The sequence below is a fragment of the Drepanopeziza brunnea genome, assembly GCF_022702325.1.
Source record: "Drepanopeziza brunnea f. sp. 'multigermtubi' strain 214-2 chromosome Unknown ctg1, whole genome shotgun sequence".
Taxonomy (NCBI): Eukaryota; Fungi; Ascomycota; class Leotiomycetes; order Helotiales; family Drepanopezizaceae; genus Drepanopeziza; species Drepanopeziza brunnea.
Window position 1 is genome coordinate 5,145,706 of NW_027094064.1, and position 17,364 is coordinate 5,163,069.

The 17,364-nt window shown below is 48.7% G+C and overlaps 4 protein-coding genes across 4 annotated transcripts; 2 read left to right on the forward strand and 2 right to left on the reverse strand.

Moving 5' to 3' along the window:
• Positions 1-1,835: 1,835 nt before the first annotated feature.
• L3040_000992 (uncharacterized protein) lies at positions 1,836-3,962 on the reverse strand (the record flags this gene model as incomplete). Its single annotated transcript, XM_007297831.2, has 5 exons — positions 1,836-2,870; positions 2,916-3,214; positions 3,262-3,684; positions 3,858-3,895; positions 3,952-3,962. 5 exons carry the CDS (start codon positions 3,960-3,962, stop codon positions 1,836-1,838), a joined length of 1,806 nt encoding a protein of 601 aa, XP_007297893.2.
• A 1,068-nt stretch (positions 3,963-5,030) lies between these two features.
• Positions 5,031-8,459, forward strand: L3040_000993 (uncharacterized protein; the record flags this gene model as incomplete). Its single annotated transcript, XM_066155388.1, has 8 exons — positions 5,031-5,111; positions 5,624-6,014; positions 6,104-6,312; positions 6,362-6,713; positions 6,758-6,896; positions 7,010-7,465; positions 7,597-7,704; positions 7,754-8,459. The coding sequence occupies 8 exons, from the start codon at positions 5,031-5,033 to the stop codon at positions 8,457-8,459; spliced, it is 2,442 nt and encodes an 813-aa protein (XP_066013407.1).
• A 1,790-nt stretch (positions 8,460-10,249) lies between these two features.
• L3040_000994 (uncharacterized protein) lies at positions 10,250-14,238 on the reverse strand (the record flags this gene model as incomplete). The annotated part of the gene is made up of 5 exons (XM_007297833.2): positions 10,250-10,267; positions 10,316-10,990; positions 11,041-14,008; positions 14,060-14,153; positions 14,208-14,238. The coding sequence occupies 5 exons, from the start codon at positions 14,236-14,238 to the stop codon at positions 10,250-10,252; spliced, it is 3,786 nt and encodes a 1,261-aa protein (XP_007297895.2).
• Positions 14,239-14,891: 653 nt separating this feature from the next.
• On the forward strand, positions 14,892-16,481 carry L3040_000995 (uncharacterized protein; the record flags this gene model as incomplete). Its single annotated transcript, XM_007297834.2, has 1 exon — positions 14,892-16,481. One exon carries the CDS (start codon positions 14,892-14,894, stop codon positions 16,479-16,481), a length of 1,590 nt encoding a protein of 529 aa, XP_007297896.1.
• Between the last annotated feature and the right edge of the window lie 883 nt (positions 16,482-17,364).

Below are 17,364 nucleotides of genomic sequence, written 5' to 3' on the forward strand. Positions count from 1 at the left end.
ACGATAAGCACATTTTTAAAGAAACTCTAGTCAATCATGTTCGAAGTTAATACGAGAAAGGTGTAACACTTAAAATACTCGTTATTTAAAATCTAAAAAAGATTCGAATTAAAAGTAGCAATCGATAAAGCGTTTCTAGCGTATTATACAAAAGTTATTCACGAGACTCTCTTTTAATAAAGCTTTTTTAAAAGACTATAAAAAGCTGACTCCGAAGAGAACGAAGATTAAAGCAACGCAATTATAAAATATATAGCAAAGCATAAAATTCTTTAAAATAATGTTTACGACTCTTCGATTAAAAAGAAAGATAAAAAAGAAAAAGATTAACGAAAGCTTAAAAAGCTCACTTTTAGCGCACTAGTGATGCTTTACGATCATATTATAATAAGCTAAAAATTGCGCTTTTTATAAAAAGGACCTTTTAAAGTATTAAAGCTAAGAAGAGACCACTTAAGATCGTATACTTTAAAACAGATTAACGGCAAAAGAATCTCGAAATGCTTTTATATCGATCAGCTAAAACCCTTTTATTTAAAAACAGCATATTTAATTAATAAAAACGAAAAGCGATTACTAATATATTAAAACTTAAGAGCAAGCACGGCAAAGCACTTATTACTAATAAAGGCTAAGAACAAAAAGAAGATGCAGCAAATAAAAATTAAGTCTATTAAAAGAGTTTAAAGATATTGAAAAAGCTAAGAAAAGCAGAACTATATCTGCAAGAGACTAAGAAAATAAGATGACGAGAGAATAAAAAATAAAGTATAAAAAAGCATAAGTATACTAAAGATTAAAAAAACGATATTTAAGAGTTGCTTAAAAGGTTATTAAAACAAAATAAATAAAAGAAGCATCAATTGAACAAGATATAAGAGTTCAGTTCTCGAGACGAGAACTAATATAAAAAGGACATGTCGTAAGGCTATGCTACGTAACATCATTAAAGCATAGACCAAGTAGCAGAAGAGTCATCTTCTTCCTTGATGACTCTTCTCTTCTAGAGAATACAACAACCCTTTCACTTTCGTTACCAATCCTTTAGCTAGCCCTTCCTTTACGCATCTGTCGACCCAACCAAGAACACCACCACATCACAGCACAGCACAGCACACACGTACAAGATCATCATCTACCGGTATCACCGCGCGGAATCTCACCGCGAATCCATCGCTGCTGCCATCTTCCAAGGTTCCGTTAGACATCGCCTTATAGAGTTGTCAAGCGTGCATAGCATTTCCGTAGGCCAAAGTTTTCCTATCTATGCCTTGAACATACCGGTAGTGGATCATGATCCCGCATACCTCGACATCTTAAACTGAAAGCCGCTCTACGAAATGAGAGTTTTTTCTTATGCGGCCCACACAACTGGCCGGAAACGAGGGTAGAATGATGGGAGGGAAAAGAAGCTATTCGCAAAGTCGGTTTATTGCAGGATCGCGAGGGGACGTAGATTGTCAAAAAACAGCGGATCAAATTCGGACTTGATCTACGCAAGCCACTTCTACTTGCTCTTACTAGTGTGGCCAATGTTACCACGAGTGGAACAAGAGTAAGGCGTCGCTAGCTGTTCCGCTTCTTCCATTTGCTCCCACCTTTGATCTTAAGTCGCTCGAGAGGAGAGGTGGGGTTTGGTAGGTGGTCCTGATATTCAGAGACCGAGGTACGCTTTCGAAGTCGATCCGTAAACTTCGTAGATTGTATGATGGGAAGTCTACATTTCTATATTCTAGACTTATGCCGATGCTCGTTCTTGTGTGCTACCTACCTATGCTTTCACCAAGGGAGGGTCTTACAGCTGGCCATGGGTCTCCTTGCCTTGGAACCCTCGTCTATCCCTCCACAACACTTTCCTCAACCTCCCAATCCTCCCAAGTCGGAGCATCAAACCCATTGGGTCGACTCGCGCGATCGAACCCCACTCTCAGTCCCTCTATCGTCACCGGACTTCGACACCAGCTAATCACCTCTCCGAAGCCCCGGCTGAAAGCGGTCTGCATGAGGCTCTTGTCAAAGAGCTCCGGGTGGGCTCTGCGCATGCTCTTCAGCGCTCTCCCGCCAACTTCATCGACGCTATCGGCGTGTCGCAAACCAAAGAAATCCTCATCGTGGTCGGCGCGGACCCGCGCTTGGACATCGTTCCCATAGAGCCCCAGTCCCAGGAGAAAGACATCGTACTGGCAGAGGCTCGTGCGACCAACCCAGCTACCCCCATCCGTTGCCCGCCGGAAGAGTCCCGTCAGAGCAGCAATGGCACCCATACATCCAGTTCCGTAGTCGGACATGGGGAAGGGAGGAACAACGGGCTCATCCAGTCCCATGAACTGGCCTTGGGCCCACGCGACACCGGTGTAGCAGTCCGCAATCTGCTGCCAGCCTGGTCGCCCAGCCATGTCCCCCTTATTGCCAAAGCAGTCCTCTGCCACGTACACGATACCCTTGCCTCGTCCCTTGGTCAGCTCCACGAGCTTTTCAGGCCCGTAGCCCAATCGCTCCAAGCTACCAGGTCTATAGCCGTCAAGGACTACATCGGCGGTTTGGAGAAGCTCTTCGAATGCCTGCCGGCCAGCTGGAGTTTTCAGGTCAAGATCGCAAGTGTGCTTGCCAGTGTTGCCATCGACTTGGAAGAAAGGAACATCGGAAAGATTAGGCGAGGTCACTTTGATTACCTGGGCTCCATATTCAGCGAGAGTGCGCCCCATGGCTGGACCTGCGATGATACGGCATAGTTCGAGAACCCGGATCCCAGCAAGGACTTGCGGCTTTGAGGATGGGGTGGGTGGCGAGGGAGAGGCGGAGAAGGGTACTGGGGGTGAGTCGGCAATTTTCCGCACTTCCCAAGGAGGAATGGAGAGGAGTGTTTGTCCCTGGACGGGTTAGATTTTGGTCTCGAAGAGCTTGAGGAAGCCTACGTGATTGGTTTGCTTGAACTCCTCCCACTTGATTACGGGAACGCCTGCTTGCCTCTCCCTTGCGTTCATCTCTTCCAACTCAGGAACAGTGAACTTCTTAACATGGCTCTCGATCACATCGATGCATTCTCGGTAGTCGGTCAGATCTGGTCGGTATGCTTCCAAGCCGATCATGTTCAAGGTCTTGCCAGCCTCGAGAGATCCATGGATGTGGTAGTACTCTCCAGGATTCTTGGTCTCGTAGAGATTGGCAGATAACCTTCGGTATAAAATTGCTTGCGCCTCGAGCAAATCGGTTTCTAGGAGCAATTAGGGCACGTAGACCACCTTCGATAGGAGAACTTACTCTTGAGTTTCGATTTGACATTTGGATCTTGCTTTCCCATACCAGCAATCGTGGCAATGTATGTCGAGAATAAAAAAGTGGCCGTTCGCTCCAAGTCCACCTCGATTTTTCTCTTCGGTGCATCGTTTGGAAATCGGAGTTGAGCGAGGGCCGCTACCGCGGCTGCTTCAACTGACTTGAGAGCAACAGTCGCTTCAGTCTCTTTGAACGGGCATGGAAAGTATAGTTGGGTTCCATCAGTGGCGGTCGTTAAAGTGACCTCGTCCAGATGCGGTAAAAATTCCGGTGGTATCTGATTCCCGGCGACCTGCTTCAAGAATTGTGTAGCCTTTTTGCTGCCATCGAGCACCGAATAAGGAGGGTGAGCGCCATTTTGCTGACCAGAAGTATCGACAGCCATCTTGAGTTGGAGGCCCTCGGTATCTCGATGTGTAAGAGGGAATGAGGTGGACCACGTCTCCGAGGTATATATCGATATTGCGAGGCAGCTAGCGGATACTTGAGGGTGCGGGTAAGGTCCGAAGAGAAAAATCGGCTCCGACGAGAATGGAAGATAAAGTTAACGATCCTTGCAGAAGGTAAAGATGACACAATACCTGGATACGGAGAACGTAGCAGAAGGTATGATTGCCAGCTAACAATTCGTCAGTAATGCAGCCTGCAGGGACATCATCCGATGAGAATCACAACCGAGTAGCCATGGCCATGGGCTGTTGATCAACGGCCTCTGCGCAATGGAGTCACCCGAGACCTGCTGAAGCAACCAAAGCAGAGTGGCTTGCTCCAGGTCGTAGTGAGAGGTACGTACGTCGTGGTGGCCATTGTAAGTCGTTGTTGACGTTGACGGTGAGTTGTCCCCGAGGAGTTAGAGGTGCTGAGGCTGCTTAGGTGCATTATCCGATGGGGCCTTTGGTTCATTACTAACTAGTAAGTAAGATGGAGAGATCACATGACCCGACAGAAAGGCTAAATTTCATGTCAGGTACGGTACACTGGTTAGGTAGTTAGACCCCTGAATCTATACTGACTGTAAGTAAATCTAGATATCTATATCTCTCTGTATATATGTCTAGAATTCCGACTTTGCTACCTCTGCAAGAGGCCAAAAGTATTCAAGTTCAGGTTTGAGTGAGGGGGGCCTTCTTTTTAGACTTTATTAGCGTGGAATGCCTGCCAATCCAAGGTTACCAATTCAATTGACATCACAAGAACACAATGAAAACAACTCCCTTCCTCCCACCAATGTCACATTACCTACATGACATCGATCCCGCATTATCGCCAGTCTTCATCCGGGTCACTACCATCATTGCTATTACCACTGACAATTACCACTAGCGATATATACGTGCATATACACATATATACATACACATAGGTATATATTCATATACATATATATGTATAGACACACATATACATATATATACATATATATATATATACATACTCGCCAGTTTCAGCTCGACCTTCTTCGCGATTCATACCCCTTCTTTTATCTATATCTCCCCCTCATCCGACGAGCTCTCCCCCGAACCAGCTACCGCTCCGACGCCACCGGCTCCGTTGCCGCCCATTCCGTCAACCTAAGGCGCCTCAAAGTTGGTTAGGGGTCTCCTCAAGGCATCGGGAGAGAGTCTCAAGCTGCGCTTGCAGGAGTGTCGGTCGGCGTTTGTGTTGTGCTGACAGCAGCGGAACGAGACTGAATCGGATCATGCTCGGCATGGTTCATGCCTCTTGACACGTACGCTCAGTAAAAGGCTATTATAATGACTCGTCCAAAAGTCGACCCAGACAGGCGGCAAAGAACTGCACAAGCATGCGATTCTTGCAAGCGTCGAAAGCAAAAGGTCAGTACCAGTTATTCTTGACTATTGGGTCAGTGTTGTTGCTTGCTCTGCGTACGTCTGTCACTGCATGCATTTAATCATATTTCCACATCTTATGGGTTCAAAACATCGGTTAGATCTTTCACGCTATCTTAGATCGCAACTGGTATCAAGTCATAGAGATGCTCTCTAGAAGTTATGTTATATTTTGGTTGATTGGGTGGGTGTGTCGAACTTGGCTTTTTGAGAGTGTCCATCTCTGGTCATACTGGCCGTCATACGGAATCATACCTTTCATCTCCCCATAGGGGACTATCTGTGGACTATTCTAAATCCTGTGTTGCATATCCGGTTTTGTCCTGTTTTGAGAGGCCCGTACGAAATTCTTCGGTGGTGATAGTCTCTAGTGAAAGCATTCTGCATGAATCTCCCCTTTGCTACACCCTTAGTTTTTCTTCTACCGGATTTTTCAATTGGACCAGCCCAGCTCTCATAATATCATCAGGTTCGGGTGCTGACTGAATCACACACAGTGCAATGGTGCAAAACCCTGTTGGACTTGCTCTAAGAGAAGCCTGCTGTGTTCTTATGGGGACGAACCCGCAGTTGATGATACAAAATCCTCTCCGAAACGCTTGAAAGGACCTATTCTCACCAGCGCAAATTCAGATGCAGATGCTGGTACCGGTCACCAAAAGTCACCCATTGATGGGCATCCTTCCGTGTCGGCAAGCGATCAAAGCCATAAAGACTTGCCTGCTAATGGTCTTCCGGTTGCTAATGGCGCCGTGCAAGGAGGCCTTCCTGGTGGCTTGCCTGATGTTGTGGCTGACAACAATGAACCCGCAAGTGTAGCGTCGCAATACGAGGAAGCTGTTATCTATACCAATACTCGAATGCTCCAAGATCCAACGGGAAGGCTGTGTAAGTACTGGTCACTGACCGCTCTCGCCCGTCTCATGTACTATGTAACTGGATGACCGAAACAAAGCGTTACTGACCAGGCATGGCAGTATATATTGGAGATTCGGCTTCATTGTCATTCTTACAATTGATCCGAATGATTGTCGAGAACGTCGCGGGGCCATCTCGCTTTACTCAGGATCCACTCAGGCACCGAATCGTTGAAGGCACAACATCTTTACCACCGAACATCCGACACACCCACCTCCTGCCGGATCGCGAAACAGCTAACACGCTCGTTGAGTCCTATTTCACAAACGCAAGTATATTTTGGGCTCCAGGCTCGTTTCACGTCTAACATTGAGCAGGTTAATGGTCTTATCGAATTCTGCCATCGCAAGTCATTCATGACCACATTGGACCGGTGCTATACCGATCCGCTAAACATAGATCCACAGTGGCTTTGCCTACTGAATCTCGTCTTTGCGATCGGTCTCACTATGGCTGGTCCCCTCCCTGGGACTCCGGAAGATGTCATCATAAGGAGGTTACGAGCAGATCCAGTCGACAGAGCTGAGATGTTTTATGAGAACGCCAAGGAGCTTCGTGATCCCTCTACAGGATTCGAGGATTCTGGGTTCTGGAGCATACAGGCTCTCACGCTCATGTCTGTCTACATGCTTGCTGTCTCGAGAAGAAATGCAGCGTACGCTTTATATGGTTAGTGATTCACCGCGTATAATGAGTTTTCCTAATCCGCTTAGGCATGGCTGTGCGTTCTGCTTTTGCACTGGGTCTCCATCGAGAGGAGACGATGTGCATATTTGGCAGTGCTGAACAGTCCGTCCGTCGAAATCTTTGGCGCTCATTGTTTGTTCTGGATCGGTTCCTCGCAACATCTCTGTAAGAGTTATCCGGCGACAGCCATATTCCCTATCTTGTGTCTCATGAGTGGTTTTTCCGCAACACTTTTGATATATGCAAAGATGAACGTCGCCAACGTGCTGATCATCCAGTGGCCGTCCTACCGCTATCCGAGAAAGTGACTGCTCTGGCAGTACCCTTTTGACAGGCGAAAGCCCACCTTTCCCCCAGGCACCCTTTCCAACGGTCGCGAACGCAAGCTTTACTAGCTCAAGTGCACTTGGTCTAGAAGCATCTGTCCGCAGTTGTCACGTTGTTGGTGTGATTTTGGAAAAGGTATATTCGAAGCGAAAAATATCTACGAGACTTGCACAAGAGATTGCAGACTCGTGCAAAGGCTGGCCAAAAGCTCTGGATCCAAGTCTTAATCATCGGCAAGCTTCCACAGCCACTCGGGAGCAAGGGGTCGCAATTCTGCATGTCAACCTCCTGTACTTCCACTCTATCATCCTACTCACCAGGCCATTTTACCTATACCTGATGAACAAGGCATATCAGGTTCCAGATATTTCAGGCCTTGACTCTGGACCAAAATCGCATAGGTCTCGGTAAGTACAGATCCCCAACCCATTTTTCCAGCTTGGTGATATTTCCTGCTCCCGGAACATGCCTAGAGAGCCGATTAGACAGTCTCTCAGATCCCTGAATATTACTAAACGCAGCGCTGACTGTATCCGAGCATGGAAAAATTCGCTGCTACGTGTGTGATCGCAAGCACTCAGAGTATCGCCTTGGTACAAAGTGCTCACGAAAATCGCCATTTATCACAGCGGAATCCTTTTGTTCTGTAAGCCACTCATTTCTTCCACCTTGAGTCCAGTTCTAAATTTGGATAGATACTTCATATTCGCCGCTAGTCTTGTGGTCTTAGCGAACGAGTTCTGTGGACTCTACTCGAACCCAAATGCCGATAATTCTCTCAACAACGCCATAAATGTCATACATCACTTCAGTGATCAGGACCCACAGGCCCGCCGCCTCCTCGTCATCTTGGAGTCCTTCCGCGAGGTAGTGGTTCAACAGCAGGCCATCCGCGCTCACCAACCAGGTGCAGCCTTATCTCTGGCAGAAGAAAATAACGATGCGATGGCAAATCTCTTTTACGGCTCGGCACCAACTATCCCCACCAACGATCCGTATGCGATCCCTGGACTCGATCCGACCGTACTTCCCTCCGACACTCCACAATTTTCAGGCCAGGTTCCATTGGCGAGCGATTTCTCTCCGCCTAACGGTAACATTCGCAGTGGTGCATCCCGAAGTAACTCTATCGATGCATTCTTCGATCTTGCTCGGGTATCGTCACAGCCAAATAGTCGAGAAGGCAGTGATGGAAACGGTTCTACCGGCGAGAGAGAGTTCGACTTCGATAGCCTGTGGCAACTCTCGGCCATTGGGCCACCTCTTACCCCTAGCTCAGTGTCTGCTTCAAATCCTAACATTGTTGCTCCGAGTTTGCCAATGGGAGAGAATGGAATTCAAGGAATGACCGAAAGTCACATCCCTTTGTACGGATTGTCCAACGGGGGCTTTGAATTGTAGTATCTACTGTACAGGTGGGGCGATGACTACTAGGCTTGGTCAAGGGGGCTTTGGTGCTGCTGGGTTGGGTTGGCAACTTGGTGTTAGGGGTAAGTAATTGTCACTTTGTAAAGATGAATGACCACAGGAGTGTATATAGCACATACGTTTTCGATGAGACATATCAAGGTGTGGAAAATGGAGGGCCAGTAAGTAAGTAAAGTAGTATACCCATTTCAACCACTGATCCAGTACCATTCTGGTTCATTCCGGAGAGATTTTCGACAGCCTTCGACCCCGAGTCGTTGGCCTACTTACTACCAAGTAACCGGAGCTCAAAAGGCTCTCTCGTCCAATAAACAATGTTCTGTAGGCTTTCATCTGACCAGACCAAGAAGTCAGGTCTCGGTCCTCCGGATGTTTTGCATCAATCGCAGTGTAATTATCTCCAACCACCTCCGACAATCCCGTACTCACTAGCTGAAGCAAGCTACTAACGTTCTGCTCGCGGAGCAGCAAGCGGCGATCGGATATATCCCTATCCACCAGACACCGAAACGTGAACCATCACGAATCGTCCTCAATCCACCCTTGCTACTAGCGCCCTATTCCTTCCAAGATTCACCCACCCACCACCCGCTCCATTCTTTTCAAGCCGTAGAAACAAATCCTCACATGCTGCTATCAACCAACACGGAACTTCGTACCTATCTATCACCAATCAGTCTTGGCTCAGCGAGCTGGTCGGTCCGCTGAGAAAAACGGACAAACTGAGCACCAGTTCTCCTCTCCCGTCAGGTACGACACGGACATATTAGGCCACGCGGCATATCACATTATATCACCGGTAAAACCCCCATCATGTACCTATTCTAGTCGGTTTGTAGGAACGAGAAATCTCATATGTCTAGTCGGGTTTTGCATCCCCCCTCCCATCTTTTCCCAACCCCCCCTCCTTTCTTTAAAGAACGTTTTCCTTCGCCATCTTTTCTGTTCTGATCAAAATCGAGATTTAGTTAGTATTGTTATTTAGTACATACAGCTAGCTCTTTCCTCAGAGAGAGAGAGAGAGAGAGAGAGAGAGAAAAGAGAAAATGAAAAGAAAATCGCCTCAACCGGGTACCAAATCAGTCAGTCAGGAGGGGACTGACTGCCCCTGTTTCCTTCAAAAGGGAGTCAGTCAGTCGCATTAAGCCTCCCTACTATCTAGGTATCTATCTGCGTACCATGATCTCCTCGTTTGAAGAGGAGATGCGAATAACGGAGTGGCCACCAGCAGTAAGTTCGACGAAGGCCATGGAAGAAGCGCAAGAGACGAGCATTATAAATATTGAGTGAGTGGAGGTTGCTGACAGAAAGATCTATTCGGATGGGGTAGACTTCGAGACAGCGCAGGGAATGAAGTGAAATGCTGTTGTGAGGGTGCTGTCAATGAGGGAGGCAGGCAGGTTTGGTGACAATCGGCGCCGGCCTGAATCTACTGGCAAAGAGGACCTACCTACCTAGGTACCTAACTTCGGTATGTTTCCAATCTCGAATCAAAGAAGATCATCACATTTCCAGGTCTCCAGAGCGGTGTGTGGAATGCGGAGAATGAATCATTGTTCATCTACAGAACCGCCGAGCATCCCCCGTAACACTCAAACCTCAAGTAGCCGCGAATTTCCAACAAAGTTATTCCCATCCTTAATCGTGGTATGTGCAAGATGATCGCCGATGCTGGGACCCCCTCCGATATCCCTCTCAGCAATCTGATCATGTTTTCATCTGCCTGCAACTCGAGCTTACACGTGAGAATCATAATCGTACAATCATACATACTTGCGCAACTGCATAATCGTTAGTCAACGAAATCTTGGACGTTGGAGAGAACTTACATCGAGCGTCAAGGTCTTCGAGCTGTTGGCCTCCTGGTCTCTAAAAACACCCACTAAGCTCTCACTGCCCTGGAACAAACCCGTCTTCAAACTAATGACGATGAACTGCATGCCAGGACCTGCATGCTCTCGGATGTAGTTCTTGATCTTCTCAACATTGGCATTGTCAAGAGCAGCGTCAACCTCGTCAAGAACGAAGAAAGGACTGGGTTGATACGAGTGCACAGCGAAGAGAAGTGCGAGGGCTGCCATTGTCTTTTCTCCTCCCGAAAGATGCTCCATGTCTCTGAAACGCTTCAGAGGCGGCATAGCATGGTATTTGATGCCGGAAAGGTATGGCGCATCGCTGTCTTCGATATCTAGGTACGCCTGGCCGCCAAGAGGGAATGCCGAGGATCGAGTAAGATCTTTGTAGACATGGGTAATCTGCTCCGAGATATGTGAAAAAGCCTTGTTGAACAGATCAAAGCGCTTCTCCTTGACTTCCAGGAATGCATCCCTCGATTTCTTGGCTAATTTCCTAGCATCCTCAAAGTCTTTTTCGGTAGCTTTTAGACGTGCCTCAACACCGTCTAGTCGATCAATCGCGCGCATGTTCGGATTCAGCTTCTCGAGTTCAGCACTCAGATCAGTGATACGCTGAAGCAATTGCTCCTCAACCTCTTCCTCATCGGGCTATCAGAATGTTAGTGGAGGCCTCTCTGAAGCTGGCAAGACCGACTTACTTTCTGCAAGTCGTCATCGAGATCATCAAAGTTCACCTCGATGCCATAATCCTTTAATTGCTGAGGCGCTTCCTCGTCCTCGTCGACATCCATGGCATCAGGGTCGGCCTGGAGAACATTATCATCAACGGGCAGAGAATCGAGTTTCCTCGAGTGTTGCGCCAAAGGAATTGCAATCTGCTCCAGCTTGCATCGCCGGAGGATTGCGTACCGGCCGGCAGAGTTGCGCTGTACCTCCGCCTCGAGGGCGGTGATTGCCTTAGTCCGCATGTCAATCTCCTTGCTCCGCCTTTGAAGCTCGTTTCGAGCCTGGTTAACCTTTTCGCTCTTTGCTGCAAGTTTTTCCTTTAGCTTGTGCACTTCGTCCTCGAATGTAGTAATCTCAGCTCTGTCGATATCGATGGAATTTTCTAGAGCTGCCTTCTCCTGCCCGAGTTCCTCAATATTATTGCTGAGGGTCTCGACACGATCTTCAAGACGCTGGAGTCGCATAGCGATCTCCTTATGTTGATTGACTTCCCAGTTAAGTGTTGTAGTCAATCTTTGCTTCTGCACCTCGAACGAGCTTTTCTTTTCAGCAGCTTCTTGCTCCAGACTGCCTTGCTGAGCTTCGTAGGCACGAATGTCGGCATAACCGAGTCTCTTGCAGAATTCAGAGAAAACTTCATCTTGCACTTTGGCCACAGCATCCCTGAATTCATCTACCTTTTCGGTAATGTTTTCAAGACCAGATTCCTTCTCCTCGTACTTAGGCTGCATTTCATTCAATTGACGCTGCTCGTGGGCTAGCTCTTTCTTCTTGCTTGCAAGGTTCTGTTCAAATGCGGCGAGCTCGCTTTTCGAGTAGGCCAGGCGCTGCTCCAGGCCAGCTAATTCATTCTGAAGGCTCTCTTCCACCGCGCCTCTGCGATTGACCTTAGGGAGTGCCTCAATCTCTTCACGGAACTTCTCGGCCTGGCCTTTAAGCTTCTGGATGTCATCGTCGCCGAACTTTCGCTTATTGTTTTTGTTCTCGGGCATACGACCACCGGTCATTGGTCCATCTTTGTAGATGACGAAGCCTTCAAGCGTAACGGCCTTGACTTGCATTTTTCTCTCATAGACAATGTTTTTGGCGGTCTTCAGATCGTCGCATACAATAGACGTGCCACAAGCATATGCCATTGCTCGTTCCAGAGAAGAATCGAAGTCAATTGTATCGATAGTGAGGCGAGCCTTCGGGAGCCCTTTGAGATTCGCATCGGGAGCAGAGACTTTGATGTTATCGAGGGGAATGAATGTCATCGGGCTGAAGCGTTGATCTTTTAGGTACTGGACACAGTCTGTGCCAATCTTTTCAGTATCAACAACCACAGAGTCAAAGTCCCGGCCGAGAGCAGTGCTAACGGCCTCCTCGTACTTCTTTTGTTTTGGTTTACACAAGTCGCCAACACGACCACGCACACCCGGATAAAGACGCTTGAGTGCGATAATCGTATCCTTCGTCCTCTGTTCCTTGTCATTTTGTCTGCGGCCAAAGTTCGCTTCGTCAATGGTCCTCAACAAAGCCTGCAGCTTTTCCTCCTTTTCTGTGTGCAACTGGTTGATACGAACACGTTCTGACTGGATATGGTTGACTTCCTTCTTTTTGGAGTCGATCTCCTTTGAGATATCTTTGACGGCCTGCCTCGTTGTCTCCTTGCGCTCGCTGATGGTATTGACTTCAGCCTCGAGCTTTTCAATAGAGGCTCGAAACGCTTCGACTTTTCCTTTGAGGCTGTTAACTGTAACCTCATCAGTTTTCATTTGTCGCACAAGATTTTCCAGCTTGGACTGATTGTTTGCAGTCTTTGCCATCACTTGAGATCTGAGAGTATTGTACTCCTTGAAGTCGGCATCACTCAATTGCTTTCCTTGCTTCTTCAGAGTTTCCTCCCATTGGAGCTCGAACTGTTTTTGGGCCTTCTGAATGATCGCAAGATCCTTTTTTGAGCGCTCTATTAGAGAGGCCTGATTCTCCCGTTCCTTCATGACAGATTCGATTCTTCGTCGAATTTTCTCAATATCGGCGTTGCTGAGGTCCACCTTTTCATCGATAGGTACCAGACTGTTCTCTTTTGCCTCGACATCTTTCTCCTTATTCTTGATGCTTCGCTCCACTTTCGCGACATCCCTACTGACCTTGGCCTGGGCCTGGCGAGCTTCCTCGAGAGTCTTTTCGTACTTCTCAACACCTCGCCGATACTCTTTCAGATTTTCCTGATGTTCCTGAATACTGGCCGTAGATTCCTCCATTACGCGCTGGAAGTGGTAGAGTTTCCAGAGGATATGCGTAACAATCGCATCGTCACGCTCATCTGCCTTAGCCTGGTACGCTTCGGCTTCTTTCTTCTGCTCCTGGTATTGTTTGATCTCAGAGTTGATGCCGCGACGACGATGGAGGTTGTAGTTTTGATTCTCGGCTGCCTGTCCGGACTCTTCCTCTAATCGCTCATATTCTGCCTTGTATTCCAGACTTCCCGAGATTTGCTCGATCAGTCGAGTGAGGTCCTTGGGTGATTGGGATGCAATGGCCTCGACGTCTCCCTGAAAGACAAGGAAGTTCCGCGCTTTTATGAGAATATTCTCAGTCTCCAAGGATTCATTGTACTGTGACGCAGTGACCACGCGATCGTTGATCCGATATTCGCTAGAGCCTTGGTTGGTGATTGTGCGCTTCCATTTCTGCTCGTCGCCAGCATCGTCCTCGTATACAGCCATAACCCACGCGCTCTTGGGATCGTTGCGACCAGGGCGTTGTGCTTGCGACTCCCCATCAGAAGCTTCTCCATCGCCGTTCGCGTCGCCATCCTGACCCGGGGCTACTGCAGAACCGTCATCATTGATTTTGGATGTCTTCAAAACTCGCCCACGGTAGACGAGGTCTCGGAGATGCGCTGATCGAAGATGGGATGATTTGATACCAAGCACGAACGAAATCGCGTCCATGCTATTTGCACTTAGCGACACGCATAACGAGCCCGATCGTTGGTTGACTTACGAGTTGGATTTCCCCGAGCCATTGGGGCCGATGATGGAGGTAAAGTAGGCATCGCCGAAAAGAAGGGTGTGGTGGCCTTTGTAAGACTTGAAATCTGTTGCGCAGTAAGCCCAGGCCAGGAATCATACAAGATACGCGGCTAACATACTGAAGAGCTCAAGGCGGATTAACTTCCCCATATCGAGGTCGACGCGTGGGCGTGTTGAGGGAGGAAGAGGGTAACACGCGCTGGCAGAATTGCGCCTTCGGCGTCGTAGCAACTATGAGTCGAATAAATTGACGCGCATCAATATTGAGGTCGCGATTGCAGTCACAGAGTCGCGTCAAAGGGCTGTATGGATGGCGGAAGATGTGGGGTTCACGGCGGAAGCAGTGCCTGTTGAACGTCGCGAGATGCTGCCGACGCGATCTGGTGTAAAATATATGTCACGTGTCAGAATTTTGTGGAGGTCCCTGCAAGTTTGACGCCGAAGCTGAGTAAATGGACTCGACTCACGTGCCGTATTCTACACCAAAAAGAACTCTCGGAATACAAGAGCTTGGATGTGAAGAAAAGGGGCTATATGCTTCCTTTATCTCTTCGACAGAAAATAAAAAGGTCTACAGCAAGAGATTCTTCAGCGTCCTGATCGGCTGATCCCCGGACTCTCAAAGGCCAAGATACCTGCATACTAGACGAACCTCAGCTTGGCGGTCGATGATGTAACTTACCAACACAACTTCACGTTTACATTCTCCTGAACCTAACGCCCATGCGCAACTGGGAAGACTTCTGCGGAGAGTCTCGCTCAGAGTTTCCTCACCCACCGTCCATCGCCGCTCAATATTCAAAATGTCGGAACCTCTCCCCATACCGGTAAAGCCCGGACAAGGTTCAGAGACTGGCATGCTGTCACCAGAACCAGAATTGGCTCGCGACACAGGCTCTCCAACGGACTCTTCGCCGCCAGAAGAAATGAAGACGCCTATCTTGTCTGCATCGACTCCTGGCAGTCCACGAATGTCCCGAAACCCCTCGTTCTCCGGAAGTAGTTCTTATCAGGAGGACTGGGAGGGCTTTCCGCCGCTGGACAAACTTACGGTCTTCGACCTGCTGGAAAACTTTGCCCTCCCCGAACGATTAGAGAAGATACAGCGGAACATATCTGCGCAGACTGAGAAAGTACGCAGGCAGCGAGATGTGTTGAAGACTCGCGGCAGTCATGCAAAAGAGCGTGTGGTTGAGGAATGGCGGAGACGAGTCCCGACAGCAGATGAGCAGTTGGATCGATACAGGAAGCGTATGCGTGATAATGTCGATCGACTCGGGAGACGGTGGAATGATACAAAGGCTGTAACAGCCCGAGAGAAGGTCGCTTTTATATGCGGAGTCCTTAATGTTCTGATCAGTGGATACCTCATCGGCGGCTACCCCGAGCTCTTCCACTACTGGTACACAGCGCAACTCCTCTATTTCATGCCCATCCGCTACTATACCTACCACAAAATAGGCTACCATTACTTCCTGGCCGACCTCTGCTACTTCGTCAACTTTCTTTGCATGTGCACCATTTGGTTCTTCCCGAACTCCAAGCGCCTCTTTATAAGCACCTACTGCCTAGCCTTCGGCAACAACGCCATCGCCATCGCCATGTGGAGAAACAGCATGGTCTTCCACAGCTTCGACAAAGTAACTAGTCTCTTCATCCACATCATGCCCTGTGTAACACTTCATTGCCTCGTCCATCTCATCAGCCCGGAGCACCAAGAACAGCGCTTCAACGCAATCTACACCATCAAGACCTCTCTCCCCGGCTCCAAAACCCACTACTCCCTCTTCGATATGACCCTTTGGTCCACCATCCCCTACCTTGTCTGGCAACTCTCCTACCACTTCTTGATCACTATCCGACGCCGCGAGAAGATCGCCGCCGGCCGTCCAACATCCTTCACCTGGCTGCGGAAATCCTACTCCAAGGCCTGGATCGGGAAAATCGTGCTCTCCCTGCCCGAAGCGCTGCAAGAGCCCGCTTTTATGCTGATCCAATACTCGTACGCAGTGGCCACGATGCTGCCATGCCCGCTGTGGTTCTGGTACCGACACGCGTCGGCGAGCTTCCTGATGGCAGTGTTCTGCTGGTCGGTGTACAATGGCGCGACATACTACATCGATGTTTTCGGCAAGCGCTTCCAGAACGAGCTGGAGGCCATGAAGAAGGAGGTGTCAAAGTGGCAGAACAGCCCGGACATGACGCCTAGGGCCGAAGGAGGTGCGGAGCTGGGCCCGGAGCTGGGGAGCGATGGGGATGGCCAGAGCAATGAGAGACCGCGCAGCGTAGATAATATCCCCTTGCTGAAGGACGGGGGCAGTACGGGCATGGACATGGATGGCGGAGCGAAGGACGTGGCAAGGGAGAGGAAAGTCGGGGATGTGCCGCAGTGATTTTCCTGATGTTTGCTTAACTTGCAACATTGATAGCACTTGCACTCTTTTTACTCGGAATGGGTTAGTCGCCTGTAAGCTTCTCGTTGCTTTTCAGCCGTAGGGCTCGCTGGCAAAGGATTTTGAGGCATGAGGGAGGGAGCGAGCGAGGGAGGATATACCACAAGGCGTTAAGGATCAGTTCTTTGTGCAGCTCTGTTTACGTACGCAGTAACGGCGATAGATATACCAAGTAATAATCGATTGATCGATCGATCCACGAATACTATATGCGCAAAACAAAATCGAAAACAACATTGAGAATGAAAATAACGTACCTATCTGTCCCGTCCTAAGAAGTAGGCAGTGAGTAATTCCTCCTCCTCCTCAAAAGTCTCTCTGTCTTCCCAGCTACAAGTTACGAGCTACAAATAGAGCTTCGAACTCTGAACTCTCCTCAAAGTCGATTACTCCCCTTGTCACATGTGGATAATAACACTTCACTAAGCTGTATATGTGTGTGTATGTGTGTGTATGTGTTGCAAGGTATCGTCTCTCTATCTGTCAGAACCTGAGATCCCCAGCGAGGAACAGACCAGACGGCGTCTGCCTAGCTACACAAGTTGCATGATACAGAGAAAAAAGGCTCAGCTATCCCGCCCGTGTCGATTCTCCTCTACCCTCTTTGGTAGAGCAGATGGTAAAAGAAAAGATTAAGCGCTCAGATTCCCCTCCCCTACCACCCCCTAAGCAAGGTTGGGCAAGTGGGTAAGAAAGCAACCCCGCCCCCTCCCCCCCCCATTCCTCCGACCATGAAGCTAAGCGAACCAACTCCCCGCTCCAGACAGACCAGGTTCCGTGTTAGCACAAGCCGAGAACGCCGTTCAATCATGCTCATCGTAAA